The sequence below is a fragment of the Colobus angolensis genome, unplaced genomic scaffold, assembly GCF_000951035.1.
Source record: "Colobus angolensis palliatus isolate OR3802 unplaced genomic scaffold, Cang.pa_1.0 Scaffold152, whole genome shotgun sequence".
Lineage (NCBI taxonomy): Eukaryota > Metazoa > Chordata > Mammalia > Primates > Cercopithecidae > Colobus > Colobus angolensis.
This window is the reverse complement of record NW_012114622.1, coordinates 7,173,882-7,200,845: the sequence shown is the minus strand read 5'-3', so window position 1 is coordinate 7,200,845 and position 26,964 is coordinate 7,173,882. Positions and strand designations below refer to the sequence as shown.

Sequence of the window (26,964 nt, the reverse complement as noted above, 5' to 3'; positions counted from 1 at the left end):
TAAACATCTCGGTGCATTAAAGAGCAGTATTGCCGCCAGCATGTGTCACCTCCAGCCTTAAGGTGGTTTTCTCCTATCTCAGTAAATAGAACATACAATCGGGTTTTACACTGAGACATTCCATTGCCCAGAGACTAGCAGGAGACAGACGCCTTCCTCTTATCACAACTGCAAAGAGGCCTTCCTCTTTTATTAATCCTCCTCAGCACAAACCCTTTACGGGTGTCGGGCTGGGGATGGTCAGGTCCCAGGAGGCCATATCTCAGGCTATCACATGGGGAGAAACCTTGGACAATACCTGGTTTTCCTAGGCAGAGGTCCCTGTGGCCTTCCGCAGTGTATTGTGTCCCTGGGTACTTGAGATTAGAGAATGGTGATGACTTTTAACAAGCATACTGCCTTCAAGCACTTTTTTAACAAAGCACATTCTGCATAGCCCTAAATCCACTAAACCTTGAGTCAACACAGCACATGTCTCTGAGAGCACAGGGTTGAGGCTAGGATTACAGATTAACAGCATCTCAAGGCAGAAGAATTTTTCTTAGTACAGAACAAAATGCAGTCTCTTATGTCTACTTCTTTCTACATAGACACAGTAACAGTTTGATCTTTCTTTTCCCCACATATATCACAGCCAACATAAGCCCAATGAGTTCTAGGGTTTAAATGAGACAGGATATGTAAAGCGGCTTAGAACATTGCCTGCTGTGAGGAAGGTAAAGGGGACACCCTTCTTCCCCATCCTTTCTCCACCGTTAGGTTTCATCTATAGCCAGGGTATCCGTGGTCAACAGGTACAGCATGAATGATGGTTTCAGCCATGGCCAATACAGGGAGGACGGTTTTCAGGACCACTAGGGCTGTTTTAGGACTGCTGTGTTCACTTACTATCAGGGCAACTCCCTTTTTCTGTCTACCTCCCAAGTCCAGTTCTTGTTCCACATTCTTTGGGAAACATACTTCACCCCAAATACACAAAGGCTGCCTTCAAACATAGTCATGTTTAAAATAAAAAATGTGAAAAACAAATCTCATTTTCTTAAAGAGACCAAAACTTGCAAGGGTTGGGAAGATGAGATTTTTCATTTAATAGAGTTTGTTCTACCAGAGCCCATCCAAGGATCAACATTACCATCCACCTACCAGGACATGGAAATAGCTTGGATGTGAGGAATGTTATGGCATCCAGTACAACAGGGGGCTACCAGCAGCCGACACTAATGATCACATTCCATACAAGCCCAGATAACCGCTGACAGTGGATATAGAGAATGATGTTTAAATAGATCAAGCGAGAAAGAAACCCCAGAGCTAGGTCTCTGAAATTACTTCTTTGAAGCCATGAATGCCAAATAATCCCCCTGGAGGGTATAAAGCAGTTCTTTTTCTCTTTCTAGGGCCCTGGTGAGACACTCCCAGCTCATGCATCTGCCAAATTCCTGCAAATTCATAAAACAAAGAGTTGTGCTGTTCCCACTGTGTCAGGTCCCAGAGGACCCCCGGAGTCCCTCATGACACAGCTATCAGATCACGGAAGGGCTGGCCCATCTCTTGTCCCCAGACAAAAAAGCCCACGTACTTGCTAGTTCAAAGATGGCCCCTCTAGCAAAATAATAGATCAAATGACTGAAGTATTACTTCTAAGTTGTCCTCTCCTGACCACTGGCCAAGAGTGAGAGAGGGGACACAGGACAGTCAAGAGGTGTCTATCGAGGATTATTTCATGGGAATCTTGGTGATGCTTCAAAGGCAGACATCAAATAAAGGGAATAGTCAAAAGCCTCCAGGGGACAAAAAAGTTCTGGAAATAGCAGTGGTGGTTGTACAGTATTGTGGATATACTTGATCCCACTGAATTGCACACTTAAAAATGTTCAAAATGGTAACTTTTATGTGAGTTGTATTTTACAATAAAATTCTTTTCTTTTTTCTTTTGAGGTAGGGTTTCTCTCTGTTGCCCAGGCTGGAATGCAGTGACAGGATCACGACACTGCAGCTTCAACCTCCTGAGCTCAAGCAATCCTCCAGCCTCAGCCTCCAAGTAGCCTGGACTGCAGACATGAGCCACCACACCGGCTATTTTTTGTTTTTGTAGAGATGAGGTCTCACTATGTTGCCCAGACTGGTCTCAAACTCCTGGACTCGAGCAATCCTCCCATCTCAGCCTCCCAAAGTGCTGCGATTACAGGTGTGAGCCAACACACCCAGCCAATAAAAATTTTTTTGGAAAAAAAAAAGCCTCTAGGGAAGTACCGGAGGCTGTGGGGATCTCCCACAGAGTTACAGGGGATCAACTGGACAATCTCCACAGCTTCGTCACCACTCTTTGCAAAGACAATGTGTCCTTCTTAGGAGGCAGCTGGGGAAGAGCTGGAGTTGGAGGCAGAGCCCTGAGTCTGCCTCCTGGCTTCCCCTTCCTGAGTATTCTCAGGCAAGTTGCTGAGTTTCTCTATGCCTCAGTTCCTCACCTGAAAACACAGGCATCATAATCTACTACTGATCATGTCATTGTTAAGAAAAGATGATTCAATAAAAAATGCTTCTAGCCTGGTGCTATCATTAAGGCCTTGATGAAACAGCAATAAATGGTAGCTGCTGTTGTTACAATGTGCCCCTTCTTTGCTAAACACAGAGGAAGAAAACACCTGTAAGGCATGGAAATGTGTCCCAGGACATGGCTCCTCCCCTTTTCCCCGAAAAATGTGGCAGGCTCAGGCTCCTTAACCCTCTCTGTCCACCTGGAAGGCAGCAGAAACGGACATGTACCCCTCTCTCTCGCAGAGACACAGAAACCACAGAACCACAGAAGCTCGACCTGGCGCAAATAACCAGGAAGACACCAGCCCCCTAGCACATCAGTCAGGGCCCTGGCCCCCCAGCCTTGGCCACCACTGACTCAGCTTAGAGGAGTTGGGTACGTCCCCAGCTGTGTTCAAAGGAGCTTTGTCTAGAAGATTCAATGACTTTCACATCACTGTCCTCTTATTACTTCTTGATTCACAATCACACTGGGCTCTACAACTCAAGTGATGGAGCCTGGTTCAGCCTTCTGTACTCAGGCTAAATTGTTTTATTTGCGGTTGGATCCTACACATTTAGCACTGAAAGAATCTTAATGCTCAGCTAATACTTCTCCCTCCCCCCAAAAAAGGAGAATGTGAAGTCCACATGGCCCGAGTGGCTTGAGCTCAAGGACATACTAGGTTAGAAAATGGCAGAGCTGAGATCAGAAGAAATTTTTCCGTTGCTGGGTCTGGGATATTTTGCCTCTGGCGGGTGAAATAAAGGCAGATGGATAAGCCTGAAATGGGCTCTCCCCTCTGTCTGGCAGCAATATTGAATCTGCACATTTCTATCTTGCCTCATATATACAAACTTCACTGCAGGACCCCTGAGTGGCAGGGTAGCCTCTAGGTTTTCTGTAAAGAGACTTCAGGAGTCACTTTCAGTCAATGATTTTCCATCAAGAAGGGACCCACCCTCTGAGGCAGGAGAAGTATGTACAGTTTGCAAAAACCTATTTAATATAAGTTTAGTTGGAAAACAGATGAAAACATGTCGGGCTTTTATAATACAAACTACAGAAAAGAGAATTGGCTCCAAATCCTCTTGGCTGTTAGAAATGAGCAGAAGACAGAAAGCCTGTGATGCGTGTCTGGGGGTAAGGGCCGAACAAAGCCTCATAGGTCCCCATCCCCTACCCTTTTGGTAAATTATGGGGCAGGTTGGTTGGTGCCTACCCAGGGGTTCAGAAGGTGGTCACAGTTGTCAAAGGGAAGGCAGGATGATCATCCTGAGACCTGGTTCCTCTATATTACCAAAATAGAGGCAGGGCAAGACATGGGTAGATGAAGAAAGGATGACACAAGAGGTTGTCAAGGACAGCCTGTGGTGATGGGTGAATGCATTATCAATTAAAGTTAACAGAAGGGAGGAATATCTCCACCTTAAAAAAGCATCATTCCTTGTAAAGAAAACACGATTTTGTAAATGTTACATAAGCCGCTAGCTCCAAAAATGTGTTGCTGGGTTAGCACTGTTTCTCTCTTGGGCACAAACTCTGGTGAGTTGGTTTTTTTGCTTGCCTTCTTAGCAGGTAAAATGATTTCTACAAACTGATGGCTCTGCAACGGGGGGAAAGAAATGCAATGTTCTGCAATTTAGAAGAGTTCTTGAGCAGGCTTTATCCAGCAGGGGTGTACAGTCCTTAGTATTTCAGGCAGCAGCCCATCTGCTGCTTGCTTGGGACCGCAAGTGAGAGAGGGGATGGGAAAGGACAGTGGGGAGGTTTGGGACCAGGTGGCTTACCCAGGCACATCTTCCATGACGTGCAGGATCTTCCTCCATCCAGTTACAGGCTGACAAGTGTTCCCCCAGTTCCAATTCCTTTTTTTTTGAGACAGCCTCACACGGTTGCCTAGGCTGGAGTGCAGTGGCACTATCTTGACTCACTACAACCTCCGCCTCCCGGTTTCAAGTGATTCTCCTGCCTCTCAGCCTCCCAAGTAGCTGGGATCACAGGCACCCGCCACCACACTGGGCTAAATTTTGTGTGTGTGTATTTTTAATAGATATGTTGGTCAGGTTGGTTTTGAACTCCTGACCTCAAGCAATTCACCCGCCTCAGCCTCCCAAAGTTCTGGGATTACAGGGGTGAGCCACCGCACCCAGGAATTTGTCCCCCCAAATTCCTCTGTTGAAGCCCTAACCCCAAGTACCTCAGAATGTGACTGTATTTGGAGATAGATCCTTTAAAGAGGTAATGATGTCAGGCGGGTGTGTTGACTCACGCCTGTAGTCCCAGCTCTTTGGGAGGCCGAGGCGGGCAGATCACCTGAGGTCAGGAGTTTGAGACCAGCCTGGCCAACATGGTGAAACCCCGTCTCTACTAAAAATACAAAAAAAATTAGCCGGGTGTGGTGGTGTGTGCCTGTAATCCCAGCTACTTGGGAGGCTGAGGCAGGAGAATTGCTTGAACCTGGGAGGTAGAGGTTGCAGTGAGTCAAGACTGCACCATTGTACTCCAGCCTGAGCCATGAGAACGAAACTCTGCCTCAAAAAAAGAAAAAGAAAAAAAAAAAAAAAAGAGGAAATGAAGCTAAAATGAGGTCATATTGGGGAGCCCTAATTCAATATGATGTTGTCCTTATAAGAAGAGATTAGGATAGAGACAGACCCAGAGGGAAGGGAATGTGACGACGCAGGGGGAAGATGACCATCTCTAAACCAAGGAGAGAGGTCTCTGGAGAAGCCAATCCTGTAACACCTTGGCTTTAGACTTCTCGTCTCCAGGACTGAGAGCAGACCCAGTTGTTGTTGAAGCCACCCAGTCTGTGGCACTTGGTTATGGCGGTGCCAGTAGACCTCATATACTTCTCCTCCTGTTCCTCTCCTTCCTGGCTAGGCTGGCCACTTTTCCTCCTACAAACATCTGTTCTTCAGCTCTTAATCCTTGTTTCTCCAATCCCCAAAACTACTGTCTGGCTTTTGAAAAACACAAAGAAGAACTTTTTTGCTCCTCCATAAAGATCCACAGGAAAATGTCAAGGAACAAAAGAGAAAACGCTGCCAGAAGAACTCCCTTCTACTTCCAAACACCCTCACTGTCAAGACATGCCAGGATTGGTGTGGGTGCGTGTCGTGCCAGGGTGGAGAAGCAAGTGCATGCCCGGCCTTCCTCTAACTTTAATTTAGGTTTTATAGGGCAGTCCAAAAAGGCTTTCCATCTATAAACTGATAACTATTCACTACAAACTAATGCCCTAGACCTTCTTGAGTTAACACGGTAACTTCTGATAGGGTCACTTTTTGCAAAGAGGAGGCCACTGAGTGAGGACTTGAAGCTGTTTTGAATTATTTAGCTAATATTCATCTTCAGTGTGATGTCTTTTCTTATCTCAGTTTATCCCATTCACTTCTGGTCCTGTAGAAGTAACTCCCTGACTTAAAAGACAGGAACAAAGAAAAGTGCCAATCTGATTAATGAATGGCCTACAGTTTAAAAAAAAATAAACAAACCTGACAGCATGAAGAGGGGAAATAACAAAATAAGAGATTACCTGTAATTACCCAATAGTCTCTGGTTGTTTCTGATATGTCAAGGTTGGGATATTCCAGTGCTAAAACAAATAAGAAACATACCCAATTACTTTTATAGGTTTGATTTGTTTCATTTTATTTATTTATTATTTATTTATTTATTTATTTTTTTTTTTTTTGAGATGGAGTCTCGCTCTGTCGCCCAGGCTGGAGTGCAGTGGCCGGATCTCAGCTCACTGCAAGCTCCGCCTCCCGGGTTTACGCCATTCTCCTGCCTCAGCCTCCCGAGTAGCTGGGACTACAGGCGCCCGCCACCTTGCCTGGCTAGTTTTTTTTTGTATTTTTTTAGTAGAGACGGGGTTTCACTGTGTTAGCCAGGATGGTCTCGATCTCCTGACCTCGTGATCCGCCCACCTCGGCCTCCCAAAGTGCTGGGATTACAGGCTTGAGCCACCGCACCCGGCCTGTTTCATTTTATTTAGTTAGTTATATTTGAGATGGGATCTTGATATGTTGCCCAGGCTGTTCTTGAACTCCTGGGCACAGCTGGTCCTTGCACCTAAGCCTCCTGAGTAGCTGGACTATAAGCATGCGTTATGGCACCGGGCTTATTTGAAATTTCGTTAAGGAAAACAGATATAAGTGACAAAACAGCAAGTGGCTAAATCCTGCTTTGTGATTCTTAGGGATTCCAGGACATAAGAACCAAAACTATCTCACTATTTAGAAAACCAAAAGACTCAATAAAGGTCCAACTTGTAGATGAAGAGTTTTCTAGGATTTGTGAGTTTCTGCCCTTTCTGTTTTTTCATCAAAATTTTCTGTTCCAACAGAACACCTTCTTTATCAAGACCCACGGCAGGAACCTGTGTTTGCTGTAGCTTTCTCTTAAAAAATCATCTTAAAAAATCAATGACCACTAACATTGTCAGGAATGATTATCTCGGACTTTTCCAATGTCAAGGACTTAAGTTTAGTAGCCAAATGCTTGTAACAAAAGGCCCATATTTCTTTACAAGTATGCGGCCTACTAGAGTTGATACATGCAAAGGGATTGGTACATTGCCTCCTTGCATATGGTTAGTGCTCAATAAATCGTAGTTGTTTTCAGAAATAAAAGGATGATGGAAAATGCTGACATGTGACATATTGCCACCTTTTATGACATCATCTTTTCCCTAAAATCCAGTCATCTTTCCTTATTATGTGGACCTTTACAAAAGCTTGCCATTAAACAAATACTTGAAAAAAATTCTGAGTGGCTGCCATGTGCTAAGTACATTCATGCACATTATCTTGTTTATTTACAGTATCAAAAACAACTCCAGAAAGAAATTATGGGACAATTTTGCTAATATGTATTAAAAAATAAACTTGAGACCGGGCGCGGTGGCTCAAGCCTGTAATCCCAGCATCTTGGGAGGCCAAGACGGGCGGATCATGAGGTCAGGAGATCGAGACCATCCTGGCTAACACAGTGAAACCCCGTCTCTACTAAAAAATACAAAAAACTAGACGGGCGTGGTGGTGGGCGCCTGTAGTCCCAGCTACTCGGGAGGCTGAGGCAGGAGAATGGCATGAACCCGGGAGGCGGAACTTGCAGTGAGCTGAGATCCGGCCATGGGCGACAGGGCAAGACTCTGTCTCAAAAAAAAATAAAAATAAAAATAAAAATATATAAATAAATAAATAAATAAATAAACAAACTTGCCCAGCGACTTTGTGAAATGTAAGAATGTTTAAATTTAGGAGTATAAACCTTTCCATCCTTTGGCTACCAAATAAACATTTGGATACAAAATGTAGCCTACTGCATCTTTGAAGTCTATGCCTACTGCATGGTAATGAGGATTATGTAACTGAAACATTAGAAAAAGATGAGGCCACAAGACTACAGGGACCTCAGCAAGTGAAGTCACACCATGGACTGCAAATGAGTTACATTATGATATCTGGAGGCAGGGCCGAGCCTCAAGGTCTGGGAACGTTTGCTGATGGCATAAGCGGGAGAAAAACCATAGCAACCCAGATTGCTTAGAGACTGGTTGCCCTAGCAGGCAGAATTGTAAGCTGAGAAGACAGACTGCTTGGGTTCAAACCCCAGGTCCCATGGCTTACTAGCTAAGTGAGAGTGGGTATCTCGTGAAACCTCTTAGAGCTTCAGTTTTCTCCTCTGCAAAATGGGGCTAATTTTGCATGTCTTATAGGGCAGGTCTGAGGATTAAATGAGATAAGAGAAATGCAAAGGACGAAGGAAACTAGCAAGTGCTTTCTTTGATGTATACTAAACTTTTCCTCAATTCAACCTTAATCCGTCACATATTTTAGCTGTCACTTTATGATAAAGGTGGTAGTATGTGGCCTGGCACTATAAACGTTTGCTAAATGGAGAAAGGCCCCAGGGGAAACATTTGGGTCCCCGTAGGCATGGCCATACTCACGTTCAGCAATGGTGAGCGGCGGATAGGTGAGGTAGAATCCCACCAGCTCAGCTGAGAGCTGGCTGAGGAGGCTGCTGGCGACGGTGCCGTTGAGGAATGTGCTCTGATTGCCCACGACGTACACCAAGGTGACTGCCTGGGAGGCATTGGACGTGCTCACAATCTGAATCAACACAGGAGAAAAGGAGAGGGAGACAAGCCAAATAAGACCAGGGTGTGTTTCACGGAGGCCATGGGAGGGGGAGGATAGCAGGAGTTGAGGGAAGGAATGAAAGGGGGTCGGGGAAACAGCAAGGAAGAGACAAGAGTAACCGTCATCATTTCTGATTGCTTGCTGCGTGCCAGGCAGGGTGCTAAGGGCACCTCATCTCATTTAATCCTCACCACAACCCTAGGAGATGTATCCAGTGATGACTCCCTTTCACAGATGAGGAAACCAAGGCCCAGAATGATCAAGGGACCAACCCAAGGTCACATGGCTAATAAAGGACGGAGTCAGGATTTAGAACCAGGTGGTTTGACTCCAGGTTCTTAATCACTGGTATGTGTATCTTTTCCTGGGCTAAATAGTCTTAGGTTACTTTTATGATTCTGAAAATATAAAATAGAGCATTGCAATGTTACATTTAAAGAGGGTTCAACTGCTCAGACAGAGAGAGCCTGAGTCAAACTTTCAGGGAATTCGAAAGTTCAAAGGACCAGGAGCGAACAGAGCTGAAAACCAGTCTAGTCACAGGCAGAGTGACAGAACCTAATTAGAAAAGGAATTCAGAGGCCAGGCACAGTGGTTTACACCTGTAATCCCAGCACTTGGGAGGCCGAAGTGGGCGGATCACCTGAGGTCAGGAGTTCAAGATCAGCCTGGCCAACATGGCGATACCCCGTCTCTACTAAAAAAAAAAAAAAAAAGCCGGGCGACGTGGCGGGCCCCCGGAGTCCCAGCTACTCAGAAGGCTGAGACAGGAGAATCACCTGAACCCAGTAGGCAGAGGTTGCAGTCAGCTGAGATTGCACCACTGCACTCCAGCCTGGGAGACAGAGCAAGAGAAAAAAAAGGTGGGGGGAGGAATTCAGAAACACAGAATATGCTTTTTAGAGAGCAATTACATTTCCTTGTGGTCTATTAATTCAACATTGAATGTGTAAAACATCCTATGAGATGGCATGGTTTTCTTTTCACATTTTGTCTAAGCCAGTTTTTCAGTTGCTGGAAAATGAAGCTTTCTGGGTCAATGTATGAACAAAAATATCCCACAGATGAGATTTGAAAAACATCGTTAGTAGGAAGTCATTCAACTTGGTGAGGCCTTTTTCTGTGCTGGGTGCCTTCCCTTCTCCCTCCAGATCCTCCTGCCACCCACCCTCTCTGTCCTGTCTGGTGCCCCTGGAGGCAGACCCTTGTGGACAACCCCTATGGGCTCCACTGCCTTTGGGAGGATATGGGAGGGAGGGAGGAGAGTGAGGTCAAAGTATTGATGCCGAGGACTCCCTCCTCGGGGGTCAAAGCTCACTCTCATCAGGCAGCTGAACCTCGAACCCTGCACCCATCAGGTCCCAGCTGTCAGAGCTATGAGTACTGTACTGCTCCTGCGGTTTCCCCAGAGCCTGCCCACTCTTCTTTCTACAAAGGCACCTGCATTTGAGTGCACCCTCCCTTTCCTGTCAGGACACTGACTAATCCCCTGTCTTTACCAGACCTTTGGGTGTTCAGATATTAACATCTCTGCCACCTTCCCATTTAAAAAATTTTTTTACAAGCTTTAAAAAATGATACATAATATTTATCTATATGTAGGCGGCACATGTGATATTTTCTTACATGCATAAAATGTGTAATGATCAAGTAAGGGTTTTTAGGAAATCCATCACCCAGGAAACTATTGAGAAGAGCTCTTCACTTTATTTCCCACTTTTTCCCGTAAGTGGAAGATCTCTCTCTCTCTCTCTCTCTCTGTTTAGAGACAGGGTCTCACACTGTCCCCCAGGGTGAAGTGCAGTGACCTGACTGTAGCTCAGTGAAGCCTTGAACTGCTAGACTTAAGCGATCCTCCCACCTCAGCCTCCTGGATAGCTGGGACTACAGGCACACATCACCACTCCCAGCTAATTTATTTCATTTTTGTAGAGATAGGATCTCACTTTGTTGCCCAGATTAGTCTCAAATTCCTGGGCTCAAATGATCCACCCACTCGAGCCTCCCAAAGTGCTGGGATTACAATTGTGAGCCACTATACCTGGTCCCTTTTTAATTGTTTAATCCAGAGCCTCTATTCCCATGACTAACAATAAACTGAATCAGTATGTCTGTGCAACTCTGACTCTCTCCTCTGGAAGTATTTTTGGAATGTGGTTTAGCCTCTTCCCCAAGGCATGAATACCTGTGGTTAAGCATATTCTTTCTGAAGGTACCAAAAAGAAACGCACTTCTTTCTGAACAATTCAGAAAACTTCACCATACGGCCACCTAAAAAATAATAACTAAAAAACAACAACAAAAAAACCTTTTCAATCTTTATCTCTATTGTGAACATTCTATGTTTTACCTCTCAACAAAACCAAATCCTGGCTGCGTGTGGTGGCTCATGCCAGTAATCCCAGCACTTTGGGAAGCCGAGGCAGATGGACCACTTGACCCCAGGAGTTCAAGGCCAGCCTGGGCAACATGGCAAAACCCTGTCTCTACAAAAAACAGAAAAAAATTGCCAAGCATGATGTTGCATGCCTGTAGTCCCACCTGCTTAGGAGGCTGAGGCTGGGGGATCACCTGAGCCCAGGAGTTTGAGGCTGTAGTGAGCCATGATTGTGCCACTGCACCCCAGTCTGGAAGACAAAGTCAGATCCTGCCTCTAAAACAAAATGAAAGGAAAACCCAAATCCTACTGGAGCCCGAGGAAACCTACAAAGTTTGCAATGTGGGTGCCTCTGTATATACTGCACTTGACCGGTTAAGTTTTAATTTTTTTTTATTGTGGTAAAATGCACATATAAAATTTAACCATTTTAAGCGTATAGTTCAGTGGCACTAAGTGCATTCACACTGTTGTACAACCATCACTACCATCCATCTTTAGGACCTCTTTATCATCCCAAACAGAAACTCTATACCCACTAAACAACTCCTAATTTCTCCCTCCTCACAGCCCCTGGCAGCTACCACTCTACTTTCTAGATACCTCTTATAAGTAGAATCACTTATTTGACAATTCTAGATACCTTTTATAAGAGAAATCATACAGTATTTGTCCTTTTGTGGTTGGCTTATTTCACTTAGCAAAATGTCCTCAAGGTTCATCCATGTTGCAGCACGCATCAGAATTTCCCTCCTTTTTAAAATCTTTCTGCATTCCAATCATCCATTATTTCCTTCATTTTTAAAGGCTGAATAACATTCCATTGTATGTATATATGCCATTTGATTATCCACTCATTCATTAATGGACATATGAGTTGCTTCTACCTTTTGGCTGTTGTGAATAACGCTACTATGAACACGGGTGTATAAATACCTGTTTGAGTCCCTACTTTTAATTCTTTTTGGTATATACTGAGAAATGGAAGTGCTGAACCATATGGTAATTCTAAGTTTAGTTATTTAAGAAACCCCCATGCTGCCTTCCACAGGGAATGCACTATTCGACATTCCCACTAGCAATGCATCAGGGTTCCAATTTCTCCACATCATCGCCAACACTTAGGACTTTCTATTTTTTGAGAATAGCCATCCTAATAGATGTGAATAGGTATCTCATGGTTTTGATTTGCATTTCTTTAATGATCAGTGATATAGAGCATCTTGTCATGTGCTTAAGTCATCTGTATACCTTTTTTGGAGAAATGTCTATTCAAGTCCTTTGCTCATTCCTTGTTTTTTTTTTTTTTTTTTATTATTGAGTTGTAGGTATTCTCTACATATTCTGAATATTAACTGTTTACCTGACATATGATTTGCAAATATTTTTCATTTATTCTATGAGTTGCTTTTTCACTCTGCTGGTAGTGTTTTTTGATGCACAGAAGTTTTTAATTTTGATGAAGTCTAATTTGCCTTTTTCTTTTGTTTGCCTGTGTCATGTCCAACAAATCACTGCCAAATACTGTGTGTCACGAAGTTTTTCCCCTATGTTTTCCTATAAAAGTCCTATAGTTTTAGATCTTACATTTAGATCTTTGATCCATTTGGAGTTATTTTTGGTAGATGGTGTTAAGTAAGGATCCAGCTTCATTCTTTTGGGATCACATGTGAATATTCAGTTTTCCTAATGTGTTAAAAAGACTGTCGTTTCCCCATCGAATAGCCTTGGCACCTTTGTCAAAAAATATCTGACCATATACAAGAGGGTTTATTTCTGGGCTCTCTCTTCTATTCCATTTGTCTAAATGTCTGCCTTTATGCCAGCACCACATTGTTTTGATTACCATAGCTTTGTAGTAAGTTTTGAAATCAGGAAGTGTGGGACCTCCAACTTAGTTCTTCCTTTTCAAGATTGCTTTGGCTACACAAAGCCCCTTCAGATTCCATGGGAATTTTGGGGTTAATTTTTCTATTTCTGTGAAAAATAATCACTGGGATTTTGATAGGAATTACATTAAATCTTCAGATCCCTTTGGGTAGTGACAATCAATATAAAATCTCCCAATCCAGCCAGGTGTGGTGGCTCACGCCTGTAATCCCAACACTTTGAGAGGCCGAGGCGGGTGGATCACGAGGTCACGACATCGAGACCATACTGGCTAACACGGTGAAACCCCATCTCTATTAAAAAAATACAAAAAAAATTAGCCAGGCATGGTGGCGGGCACCTGTAGTCCCAGCTACTCAGGAGGCTGAGGCAGGAGAATGGCATGAACCTGGGAGGCGGAGCATGCAGTGAGCCAAGATCGCGCCACTGCACTCCAGCCTGGGCAACAGAGCAAGACTCCGTCTCAAAAAAATAAATAAATAAAATAAAATCTCCCAATCCATAAGCACAGGAAGTCTTTCCATTTGTTTTCTTTAATATACTCATTTTTTATAGGTAAGAAAAGTAAGGTCATTCTTGAGCTATACTTGAGAATAGCTTCAAAAATTAGAGGCCTACAGGTTCAAAGTCAGGGCACTGGTCCCTGAAATTCATGCCCTGTCCCCCAATAGAAGCAGTCCCTACAGGGAACACTTTCCTGTCACCCTTGAACTCTTAGACTCCTGTAGCCTCTAACCTCATCTCTTACTTACCCCTCACTCATGCCATGATTCATTTAGCTAAGAAGAACTACAGGCTGATGGAACAGAAAGCTGTTGTTTGCCTACCCAGCATCCATCCTCCCTTCTTGATAGCATCACAATTTTCCTCAGGGAACCACTTCTCCTCTTTGCTCATGTGTTCTGGATGGGGCTGCCCCACTCAGGTTTCAGGAGCAGTCAGGCCTACTTCATTGGGACATTTAATCTCCTTGGCCAGTTAGTGATCCACAAAGGGCACAGCAGGTTCAATGAGAGCTAATCCCAGGAATTTTACTGGAATGACAGCAGGAAAGGCACTTTGGTTCTACAAGACTGTGAGCAACAAGGATGAGACAAATCTGGGGTTGTGAGGGGCCACCCCATGGGAGCCACGGACATTGCCAGTGTAGAGCAAAGCCAACCAAGAAACGAAGAGAGAGCTTGATGAAGACATCATCTAATCACCTGGATATAATTATATCTGAATAAATAAATATGAACCTTTCAGTTACATGAGCCAATCACTTCCTTTTTGCTTAAGCTTCATCAGCTTAGATTCTGTCCCTGGCAACCAAAAACATCCTAATTGAGCCCACTGTAATCTAGTCCCTAATACCAAACCTGTACAAGTTTTTAAGTCGGTTTTTCAATGACTCTCTGAGCAAATTAATTAAATATTTACATGGTCTTATTCCACAAAGGATTCAAGGTGCCTTACAAATTATATATTATACAATATAAAAGGAAAAGTTATTAATTATAAAACCAGGTCCTGGTGAAAGACAGCCCCAAGGGAACATTAGCATGCAGTTACCATGCATAATACAGAGGCCCTGAGGGTTACTAAATCCAGGCAACAAATTTGGCTCTGGGCTTCCTGTCAGCCAAGGCAAAAATGGAAATAGGGTTAACCCAGTGGTTTTGAAATGGACATTTAGCATAAGTGAATTATCGGCAAAGCCAATATGATGTAGAAAGCCTACAGTTTAACTTGAGTGAGTGAGCAGCTTTCCTGTTCTAGATTCATCCAAAGTGTAGATGGAAGTATCTCATTATGATTTGGTTCATGTTAGATGAAGATCTAAAAATGTGTCACAGACTGAAGATTTATGTAAGGAGTGTGACTCAGCTCTCTTGTGGCAACTCTTTTTCTTTCTGATTGGATTTGTGATCCTCACAGGTGCATGAGCCTAGTTAGATCTTGGCAGCACAGCATACTTTAATTGTATTCAGGAGGCACAGACTTATTGAGTGCCTGCTATTTATCAGGCACTGGGAAGGACACCAAGATAAGCTGCCCTTGCCCTTAAGAAGCCTCCTTGTGGTGGTGTATGGTAGTTATGGGCCATTAGAGGACACTTTATAGATCAAGTAACAAACCTTCCTTGGAAAAGACGATAGGAGGTGGTTTGAAGATTACATCTAAATAGATTTTAGATGCTCTTGAACATTTAAACAGCTCTTGAGATGAATGGATAATTGGATGAACTGATAATTGGATGAATTGGCTTTAGTTCAGTAGTCAAAACAGAGACATTAAAAAGAAGAGTTAATTGGGGGCTAGATGAGTGTCATTGAGAAGCATCTGTCCTTAGTGGGATATCTATGTAATTGCAAAAAAAAAAAAAAAAAAAGGTCTGAAAAAGGCTTTTGGTGATGTGTACATTGTTAATCCAAAAAGCTGAGATGCAGTGACCAAGGTGTGATGGTTCATGCCTGTAATCCCAGCACTTTGGGAGGCCGCCAAGGGAGACTCGCTTGAGCCTGGGAATTTGAGATCGACTTAGGCAATATATGGAGACCCCATCTCTACAAATAACTAAAAAAAAATTTTAAAGGGCTGTTTAAATGTTCAAGAGCATCTAAAATCCTGTCCCCCAATAAAAGCAGCCCCTACAGGGGACACTTTCCCATCACCCTTTAACTCTTAGACTCCTGTAGCTTCTAACCTCATCTCTTACTTCCTCCTCACTCATGCCATGATTCATTTCCCAGGGATTTTTCCTGGGAAAGAATTCCGTTGTTTGACACAGGCTTCATTAAGGACCCCATTTCTACATTGCATCGATGTGAGTATAGCGTAGTGGATAAGAACATTGGCTTTTGACTCAAGTCCTTCTTCCATTCTTTACTAACTGTGTGACTTTCTGGAAGTTTCTTAGCCTCTCAGTTCTCTGTGAAATGGGAGTAAGAATATCTCCGAAGGATGTCTCAAGTATTATGTAGCAAAATATTTGTAAAACACTTAGCACAATTCCTGGCACATGGTAAAGATTTCAATATAAAACACATGTGTATGTGTGTGAGTGGGCATGTGTGTGTGTGTATGTCTGTGTGTATGTGTGTTGGCATGTGTGTAAACTAAGGTGACTGGAATATAAGCCAATGCCTAAAATCACAGAATGGGCAAATCTTGGTGACTTAGCTACTTAGAATTGATTCATTTATTCATTTTATATTAGACATTTGACATATACAGTACAGATTAATTCAACTTTTCAAAATAATAAACGTATTAGAAAGCCCTGAGAAAGCATCCCACGGGGAAAGAAATATAAAACCCAAACCACAATAGGTGCACAGTGACACAGCATCCCTCCTGTCATGGCCAGATCCCAGACATCCTCACCAATGTCTGAAGTGCAAAGTTACATTCATACATGGCAGCTCTGAAAGGGAAGACCCAAGTCATTTCTTGCCAGAATCTGCATTGTGGTTGTCTGTCAACTACACAGCCTGAAGCACCCTCCTCCCTACCTGAATTGTCAAGTTGCTTTTGGTATTCAGGACTTTCCTCTCGGCATCCTGGAATGCTTTCTGCAGCCTCTGTTCCATTGTCTGAGCAAACTTGCAGGACTGTATGTTGTCCGCTTGGCTCACAAACTGCAGCACTAGAATGAGAGTAGTCAATCAGTGCTCACCAAAGCTCCATGACTCAGTTCCTTCGATTTAACAGTGGTCATTATATAAAAAGCACGATTTCAGATGAGAGGAATTAGGCAAATAAATAATAAGGCCAGACAAGGTTTGATTGTAGTTTTGAAAGTGGCTCTTAAGATGATTTATAACACAGAAGAATTAAAAGCACGATCAAACCAGAGATTCCCTCTAATGTAAAAGATTTTATGATTTTATCTGATTGGAATATGTAGACATCTGCTCAAAGACTGACAAATCATAATCTAAGAGAGATCATGCCTTCTGTTTCTTTGGAGGGAAGAAAATCAATTGACCTCCATTGCTAAGTTGATTGTTTCGATTTTAAGAGTTTCTCTACTCCTGTAGGTTACAAACTTTGCAGACCAGAAATCACCAGAGAGTTTGAAAAAAATATATTCTAAGACCTAAACTCAGAGATTACCATTCAGTGGCATCTGGAACCCATTGCTCCAAACTACAGATTTTTTTTTTGCATGTTCAACTATTATTAGTATCCACTGATAATATAGAAAGAAATACAAAATATAGTACCTGGTGCTCAAAAGTACTAAGTATGTAAATTGGGAAGGAAGGCTCCTATCATAGAACATTTCTAGCAAATCTAGGGTTGGAAGAGTTTGGGCTCATGTGCAAGGAACTTGGACATTTGATGAGCAGGACCCCTTGAAGAAGATTCACAGGGACTTTAAAAAATGACATAGCAGCTAGTGATGGAGTTTTTAAACAGGTGTCCACTTGGTACTCTCGTGAACCCAAGAATGGATAAAATCCTTTCCTTCCGAGTCACTTGCCTGTTTTTAGTTGGAAGTAGCCTGCAGGCTGGGGATTCCATGGGGAGGCAAGTACTGCCACAGACTGTAAGTTTGGGGCGTGTTGCTTCAGGTCTGCAGTGACGTTGCTGACTCCATACACACCCAGCATTTCGATCACCACAGCAGGCAAATACACCAACCTCCCTTTGGTAGCATAATAACCAACTGTGACATTATGAGAATATTCCAGAATGTCCACCTACAAAACAAATGGACCCACAAAACCTATTGTTTATTTCCACAGTACTTTAAGTTCTTCTTGGTATTTCTTAGAACCACGGCTGTTAGAAACAAGACTGGAGAAGAGAACGTTCTCATTCAACACATATTCTTAACAATCCTATAAAGCATAATTTGGATTGGCAAGTCTCAAAATATCACAAAAACAAAATATAGTTTACATCAAATCTTCATGGAATAGAATTGAATCTGTATCTTCTTTATTCTTTAAGTGCCTCAGTATAATCCTGTGACAATCCATTACTATTACCAAAAAGGCAGAGAGGAGAGAGTAGTTCAAAGAGATTTTCAGTGAATGAAATGCTGGGGAAAATCACTTTTTGTATTTCTCATCATTTATGAGAATTAAAAGGTAGAAATGATAGATTAAGTGGGGGCACCTTTGGGGCACGGGTCAAGAAGTAAGTAAAGTGAATTCCTCTTTCTAGAAGCAGAGAGAAGACTCGTTCAGACTCTGTCCTTGGCTTGTAAATTGGTTTAAGACCAAGGCGGGGATGCACCACAGAGAATTTCTCTGACAGCTGAATCCTAGGGGACACTGATGGTCTGAGCTCTTTCTGTCTCAATTGTAAGATTTTGAGGCTTTAGATTTTATTCTTATTTTTTCTTTTTTCTTTCTTGATGTTACATATTTACAGTTCAGGGTTTTTAAAAATTTCTTTTGGTTTTTATATATTAAATGTAATGTTTATTATAGAATTTATATATTTGAAAAACAGAGAAAAGAGTAACATATATAAACACATACATATATGTATGCAGCTCCTTTTTTTCTAAGTTTTTATTGTGGTAAAATACACACAATATACCATCTACCATCTTAACCATTTTTTAGTGTGCTGTTCAGTGCTATTGAACACATTCATAAGGTGCAGCTATCACTACCATCCATTTCCAGAACTCTTTTCATCTTGTAAAACTGGAACTCAGGGTTTTGTTTTGTGAGTGCTTTTTTTTCTTTTTTGGACAGGGTCTTGCTCTGTCACCCAGACTGGAGTACAGTGGCGTGATCACAGCTCACTGCAGCCTTGACCTCCTGGGCTCAAGCAATTCTCCCACCTCAGCCTCTCGAGTAGCTAGGACTATAGGTGTGTGCCACCATACCTGGCTAATTTATATATGTTTTGTAGAGATGGAGGTCTCACTACGTTGCCCACACTGATCTCAAACTGCTGGCCTCAAGTGACCCTCCCACCTTGGCCTCCTAAATTGTTGGGATTATAGGCATGAACCACTGTGCCTGGCCAGTAAATTTTTGACACCTGCTTTCTCCCCATATTCTTGCATCTCCGTGTGTATTTTCCAAAGGAAGCAAGACAACTGATTTTGCAACAGGATGGGTGTGCCTTTACTTCCTCCACATTGTGTGCTCCCCCTCAGTTTTCCCTGAAGATGGTGCTCAAGATGATTTTAGGGGGAACAAGAGGTATTTCAGCATGGAACGCGGACACAGCACAAGACGACACTAAATCAACTAAATCACTAGTGAGAAAGTTGTTCCCTTTCAACCCTTCCAATGACCCCAAAGAATAAGTCTCAGTTTAGTCAATATTTGCTTTTAACATCTCTCTAACCCTTGCTAATTCCTTTTTTAAATAAACAAACAAACAAAGGGATACCAGGCTCAGCCTTAGAGCTTTCTGCAAGCAACAACCTCTAGCTTGAATTTAACAAGCTGTTTGGTTTCCACTATTCTCATTCTTACCATCACCTTTTATTTGTGGCAAATGATCTTGATTTCCATTTATGGTGTAATATCAAATGCCTTTTCTACTTAAGTTTTTAAATGAAAGTCCATTAAAAAAAAAGAAAAGAAAAAAAAAAAAAACAAAAAACGAATACTCATTGTCACACTGGTCTGTGATGATATGCAGCAATAGACCAAAACTATAAAAGTAGTTTGAGAATGACTGAAGATTAGTGAAAATTGTATCAGGCAACTAAATGGAAATATTCACCTTTTCAACTTCCCATAAAGTTTCTGGTGCAGAAATCATAAGAGCCTCTCATAGAATGCATTTCTTTCTTTTTTTTTTTTCTTTTTTAGAAATATATAAAAGAGATCGACAATGACCAATAAAGTATGTGCCAAATCTCCTTTCTAGTCCTCGGTGTTGATGGGAGGGAAGGGGGTCGGTAAGCTGACTGCAGCTGTAGGACAGAACATCAAAAGAAGAAGCCAGAGCAATAGTGTTTAGTGGTGCAAACGGGAGTCTACTGACTGCCAACTGCATTTACTGTTTGAAAACTTGGAATCAAACCCAAAGACGTAAAGTGAAGCTTCCATCTCTTAGATAAGCCGTCAAAATCAGCCAGCGCTCATTAAACAGTACTTGGCATTAAAAGAAAAAATGTTTACTTCCCTGTCTGCAGTGGGCAATTTAAGCAAAGTCAGACTCGATTTACAGGTCAGGGTAATTTTTGAATGTCCAGAAATAAATCACTCTTCATGATAGTGACAAAAATAAGGGGAAAAGCAATGGAGAGTTTTCTAGAGAATTACACGAACAATGTAAATACTTTCCCCAAACGATGGGATAATGGGATGGTTTAAAACAATATATACAGGCTTGTTTCTTTGTTTGTTTTTGAGGCAGAGACTCACTCTGTCGGCCAGGCTGGAGTGCAGTGGCACGATCTCAGCTCACTGCAACCTCCACCTCCCGCATTCAAGTGATTCTCCTGCCTCAGCCTCCAAGTAGCTAGGAGGTACCCACCACCATGCCCAGCTAATTTTTGTATTTTTAGTAGAGACGGGGTTTCACCATGTTGCCAGGCTGGTCTCGAACTCCTGACCTCAAGTGATCGCCCACCTCGGCCTTCCAAAGTGTTAGGATTATAGATGTGAGCCACACACCTGGCCAATATATCCAATCTTTAAAAAGAAATCTAGACATAAAGCAACTAGTCTCCATTTTCCATCTCAAAATTAGACCTTTTTCTTGAGCCACTACACATTAGCTAGTTGTCAAAGTGAAGACAGATTCTACTTAAAGGAGGAAAACAATCTTAACATATTCTAGACCCAAGAGCCAGACTGTGATGGATTAGCTTGGTTACAAAGCAAAGCACTTACGTGAGCTGAGACATCGTTCTGGTGGAAAGCCTTCCGCAATGCCTGTGTGAGCCCTTTGGCGATACTGAACTTCAAGGATTCACTGATCTGCGCTCTCCTTTGGGTTAGAAAGAGAACTGTGGAGCAAAATAGAAGCATGGCAATCAGGCAAGGCAGCAAGCCTCATCATTCACTTGCCCTCCGCTCCTCCCAGCCGCCACCTTCTGCAAGTTCTGGGCAGAGATGGTAAGCACAGGGCCATCAGTGACGGGGTGGGCTGGGCTGGTAGCTCTGTGGGTCCTGTTAAAGTCCTAAGGAAAGAAGGCCCTAGCCATTTGTGTGACCCAAGTAGAAAGAGAGCTGGAATGCTGGTGGCATTTCATTTCTGACAGATGCTGCCTCTGACTTTGAAAGCCGGCTCGACAGTGCATGCGATGAAATTCCTGCAACAACATTCACGGACAGCCTCCTTAGGTGCAGGCCCTGAGCTCGGTGCTGCAGCCTCAAACAACCTTGGATTAGGAAGGTGCCATCCCCGTCTCACAAGTGGGATGGAGACACAGGACAGAGAATAGGCATTTGGGATCGAATGTGACAGGTGTTGTTTGAAGGGAAGCCTAGGACACTGCCAGAGCTCCTAGGAGCACCCAGCCCTGAATTTGGTAAAGGGATGGGGATCAGGGAAAATTTCCATCAGAACTGATGCTTCAGCTAAGTTCTGAAGGATCACAAGAGTGAAATTTGACAAGGGGGAAGAGATTCCCCTCACCCCCTCTCAGCAGAGGGAGCACCAGGCGCAAAGGCGCAGGGGAAAGAAGCAAAATATTTCAGTGTACAGCAGTTCCCTCTTAGCCACAGTGTTGCTTTCCATGGTTTTATGTACTGGAGTCAACCACAGTCTGAAAACAGGTGAGTATGGTATTTTGAGAGAAAGAGTCAAAGAAAGGGAGAAAAAGACCACATTCACATCACTCTTATTACAGTCTATTGTTATACTTGTTCTGTTTTATTACTAGTTGTTGTCGACCTTTACTGCACCTAACTTATAAATTAAGCTTTATCATAGGTATGTATGAATAGAAAAATTCACAATTTATATAGGGATTGGTACTAGCTGCAGTTTCAGGCATCCACTGGGAGTCTTGGAATAGATCCCCTGCAGATAAGAGGGGATGACTGTAAATATATGTTTAAGCTTGGTCCTAAGGGCAATGAGAAATGAGTTTTAAGCAAAGGAATGCATTTTAGAAGGTTCCCGACTGCAGACTGGAGAACAGATTGAAGGGGGGGACTCTGAAGGCAGAGAGATAAATGTGGCTGTTGTTGCAGAAATTTAGGTGAGTGATGATGACAGTGTGAACTAGGGAAGTGGCAGTGTGAATGAGGATGGAGAGAAGGGGTATCCAGGAGGTAGAAGTGAAAGGAAATGGTGATTGATTAGATGTAGCTGGGTTGGTGGGGGGCTGGGAAGAAGACAGAGAAGACAATGTTTCCAACTTCTGCCTCTGAGGGGCCAGGGCTGCCTGCCACCCAGAAGAGAGTGGAATGGAGTGGGGACAGAGAGTGGAAACCCAGATGGTATAATTTCTTGAGAAACAGAAAGAGATACTGTACTTTTTGCTATGCCTAATTTCACAATTTCCCATTTTAGAATAGGATATGTCTCAAGATATAATTTCATTTAATTCTTTGTGGGGTGAGGAGGAAGGCAGGATGTGAGCATTCAACACTGGCGTGCTCTTTCAAATAATTTGTCTAATTTTTTTATAGCAAACATTGCCACACTATGAAAAGCTCTCCATGCATTCTAGACCTGCTTTGCTACAGCTGGGGAGTGAGGGCTTGAAAGATAGCATCCCATCCTTGCTCACAATTCTGGTGCTGCCCATCCCACTTTTTCAAGAAAGTCTTCTTTCTAACATCAAAAGAAATCCTGGGCTCCCACATAGTGTGCAGAAGTTGTACTTTTGCTATCAGCTAATTGAAAAAATGCAAAAGCCTTTCTGAACTCTGTAGCACTTCCCAAGATGTTCTATTTTACGAATCACATCATTCATTCATGTAAGACATCATTGATGCAAAACAGTACCTTTGCATTCTTAGGCCCACTGGCAGAACTGTGGCTTCCGGGGGCTTCTGATATCAGGACTGATCCTAGGACCAGACCCATGCCGCATCAGGCTCTCTCTCCTCTACCACTTGCTAAATCTCATGGTTTCGCAACCTTGGCCCTATAGATGTTTTAGGCGGGATTAATTTTTGTGGATGGGGCTGTTCTGTGCACTGTAAGATGTTGAGCAGTATCCCCAGTCTCTATCCCACCAGATTTTAGTAGTACCTCCAGCCACCAAGTTTAACAACCAAAAATGTCTCCAGACATAGCCAAATGTCCCTGGGGGAGGGTGAAAAATCTCCCCTGGTTGAGGACCACAGATCTAAAACAAACATTATTGTTACATCTCTGAGGCCAGGCTTGCTGCTTTCAGATCAGAACAGTGGTCTCATACCTGTCTTCACCAGGAGCTTACTGGACATCTGACACTCCAGGTTGGATGCCATTTTGCCAGAAGTGACCACTGCAGCCGATGCGGCAGGAAGGGCAGCATCCGTGTTTTCTGCTCGCAACGGTGGCAACCGGGTAGCCTTCACTGAGGCTGTAATGGATGTCAGCGCGGCCGTGACTGTCAGTGGGCGTGGCGTGGATGCTCTGGGCATCTCCGGGTTGGTGGGGTTTGGGAGGCCAGTGTGCATGGCTTGTGGTTTCCTGGGGAGGTAAGTTGTAGACAACAGGCCAGAGGCAGTGCCCATGTTTCCTTGCATGGCTGTATGTGTGCTTGTGGTATGACCTGTTCTTGCATACATGTAGGTTGGCGTGAACGGGAAGGCTGTATGGACTGCCCCTGGTGTCCTCTTTGGGCCAGACACAGCCTTGTTTGTGATATTTTTAGCCAGAGTAGTCACTGAACTGCTCTTAGCTGGTCCTGAGGCCACGGCCAAAGGGCTGCTGCTGGTGCCCTTAGCCACCAGGGCTGCAGACAACGCAGGTGGACTAGATTTCCTCAGAAACAATGTGACGGCAGCTGCTGCTGTTGGCTCTACCTTAGATGACACTGTGTCCACTGCAAAGAGAGAAAAAACAAAGTTTGTCATTGGCTAGAAATGCACGTGTCACTTGTTCTGATGATGAATGGATGTAACTTATGGATTTGCTAGGGTGAAGTCTCTGTAACCTGGACTTGCAGTGGACAGAACTCAAGCAAAACAACTCTAGGCTCATTAAGTTGATTAACCATAACAAGAATGCCACTTACAGCACAGCTATGGTTGACAGCAAGAATGCTTACATTGTGAATAGTTTCAAAAGCTCAGGTGGGCACAGGATCAATGAGGTGGCTACTTGGGGCTGCTAACTCACTCCTGATAGGGGGTACGAGCTCCTTCAGAGCACGGCTGGTATTTGCGTTGAGCTTGAAGATGCTTTGACCACATAAGCAGTCATGCCTGTTTTGGGGGTACTGGGAAACAAACTACCTGCATTAGTGGCTGCACCTGTCCATTTCTTGGGGTGCTGAGAGGCCCGCAGCACTCTGGAGGAGGTCCTGGGAAAGACACTGGTCGAAATAGAAGATTCAGTAGCAGAGTGATATCTCAAGATGTTCTGGAATGGTGTGGAAGCATTTCTCTCAGGTGATGAATTGAGGTCACTGGAAATTTCAGAACCTGTATCTGTTCCATCTGAAAGCATTTCCTGCAAGCTACCTGTAGACGCTGGTCTTGACGAGGTTAGCAAAAGAGGATGTGCTGGCTGGTTGGGCAACTGTAGTTGAGGACGAGACACAGAATGTTGAGTTGTGGGTGAGTAATACGCAACTTCAGCTGTTTGGAAGTCTATGGAATGGTTGTTATGGCTTGTGGGCCAGAGGTCTACATGGCTTCCAACCACGGTCACGTCTGACTGTTGCACAGGCTGCTCAGTGCTTGTACTGAGGACTAGATCCTGAATGCTAAACCCTTCTGCAGTCACTGAATGCCCAGCAGTGTCTTTGAAATCCTGAGATTTTATGGCATTGGCAGCTGAAGTTAAACCACTGGGAGGAGCCGTTGGAGCTAAATGAGTTTCCCAACTTGTGGTGCTAATTGTGTGTCCATTTAAATCATAATTTGTTTGCTGCTGCAAGCCAGATATTATTGATTCTGTGGAAAGGGATCCAGTTTCTGCTGAAAGAGAACTCCAGAAAACATCTGTGGTTGCTGGCTTTTTCATGTCTCCTATTGTTGAGGAATCATATACATCCATGGAGGAGGGAGATGATCTCACCTGTTTGGAAGCTGAAGCTGGCAACCCAGAATGGTCCACAGCAGCTGCATAAGCCTCTGGCTTGGTGTTGGAAAAGCCAAGAGATGGGAAAACAGTCTGGGTGGCTTGTATGGAGAGTATGGAAGGTAGAGGTGATCCTGAAGGAAGGGGATTTGTCCTTGGTGCTGTAACCATGGGAGATGAGACGTGATCGGTGCTGAAATCAGAGACAAATCCATTTACAGTGTGAAGACTCAAAACCTCTTTCCTTGGAAAGGCCTGGAGAGGAATCGTCACATTTGCTTCCTCATTTTTCCTTAAAATGGCTGTCACACTGTCCTTTTTCCACCGGGGAAATGTCCAAGATGTGGAAAGATCAGGAACTTTGCCTGAGAGGAGCAAGTCTCCAGTTGCAGGAGGGGACCCATGACTGCCCTCTGCTGGAAGAGTGGGCATTTCTAGCACGGGAGATGGGGAAGCATGATTCTCTGTGGGCTGGAGGAAAGGAAGTACGGAGGGAAAGTCGGCTGTCCCAGTTGATGGTGATGTGGGAACTGCCTCAGAAAGGATGGCTTGCTCTCGACCCAGTGCAGTGACATGCAGAGGAGAAGGCACCAAAGAAGAAGAGGTGTGCTCTGCCGAAAGGGTGGGCCCTCTGGAATTCTCTGGAGCTGCTGACAAACGCAGCGGGTTAGCAGAGTCATTTGCAGTGTCAGGGGCTAGCTTTCTGCTGTTCATTTCTACGGCCCCTGATTCTGCAGTCTGGAAAAGTGGAGGCTCAGCCTCATGGGTCGCTGTGTCTGTATTCTTAAAAGTTGGCAAAGACACCCCACTGTGCACTCTTCCAGCCATCCCAGCTTTGATCTGCTGGGTGGATGCAGGATCTGAAGCCACTTCCAACATTGACCATGAGGGGCTTCCATTTAGAAGCTGAGGAAGACTTCCAAGTGCTGGGGGAGGGGGAGACGGATGGGACAGTTCTGCCACAGGGATCAAAAACCCAGGTGTGGATGAGCCTGCTGAATAGGGACCCTCTGTTGGGGACAGCTTGGAATGCCACTTTGTTGAGGATCCAGAAACACCTCGATGAGGGATGCCTATGAGATCCTGAGCATTTTGGGATAGAGTGTGGTCCATTTCATCAGAAAATGGGATTAGGGGATTAGCTATGTTCTGACCTGAAGAGGGGTCGGCTGGAGGCGTTTGGGGAACTAACGGCACTTTGGGGGGTTGCTCTGCTGGTTCAGAGATGATGGAATGAGGTGAGTCAGGAGCCAATGAAGAGGATGGAAGTGGAGGGAGGAGTGGGGGAATGTCTGACCTTGGGGGATGCTTTGAAATGGAGGGAGCCAATGCCCATACTGGCTGGGATGGGGGGACAGCACTGAAGGACGTCCCTGACGGGACTGTGGACAACGAGGGGAGCATGCTGGTGAGAGGCAAACCTGACACATCGGCTGCTTCTTGTCCCCCTTTAGGCCCCGGTTGGACCAGGGACTCGGTAGAATCCTTGGAAGGTTCGAGGGAGGAGCTATGTCCGCTTCCTTGGTAAAGGGAAGAAGAGAAGTCCACGTGAGCCCTAGTTCTGTGGTGTGTCTTGGACGCAGGGGTTCGGGCTGACTGTGGCAAGCTTGTGTCATCAGAGGACTGTCCCAGCACGGTCTTGCTTCTGTCTGCTGCTGAGGAAGACTTGACTTCTGTGAAAGGCCATGTTGGTGAAATTGGTAACAATTTCCCAGGAGGAAATGACTCTGGAGTCCGGGTGACATTCATCTGTAGATTGTCTGTTCCTGTGAAACAAAATATCAGGCCGTCAGGGGTTGGATGTTCATGAAGTGCCTGCTGTGGTCAGGTGCTGGAGACAAAGGTGTGTGCAAGACAGGCTCTGCCTGGACCCATCACAGAAGGCTCAGGAAACAGAGTCAAACAACAAATTACAT

General features: G+C 44.1%; 1 protein-coding gene across 1 annotated transcript in view; it reads right to left on the bottom strand.

Annotated features, from left to right (window-relative positions):
- The window catches only part of KIAA1549L (KIAA1549-like ortholog), a 134,188-nt gene extending 107,909 nt beyond the window's left edge, over nt 1–26,279 (bottom strand). The window contains exons 1-7 of the mRNA XM_011936378.1: nt 24,277–26,279; nt 23,235–23,846; nt 20,749–20,864; nt 17,412–17,631; nt 16,438–16,571; nt 8,481–8,643; nt 6,060–6,119 (exon numbers count right to left, since the gene is read on the bottom strand). Coding sequence (XP_011791768.1) covers nt 6,060–6,119; nt 8,481–8,643; nt 16,438–16,571; nt 17,412–17,631; nt 20,749–20,864; nt 23,235–23,846; nt 24,277–26,161 — 3,190 coding nt within the window. The 5' untranslated portion in view covers nt 26,162–26,279. The remainder of the gene's footprint in view (nt 1–6,059; nt 6,120–8,480; nt 8,644–16,437; nt 16,572–17,411; nt 17,632–20,748; nt 20,865–23,234; nt 23,847–24,276) is intronic.
- Between the last annotated feature and the right edge of the window lie 685 nt (nt 26,280–26,964).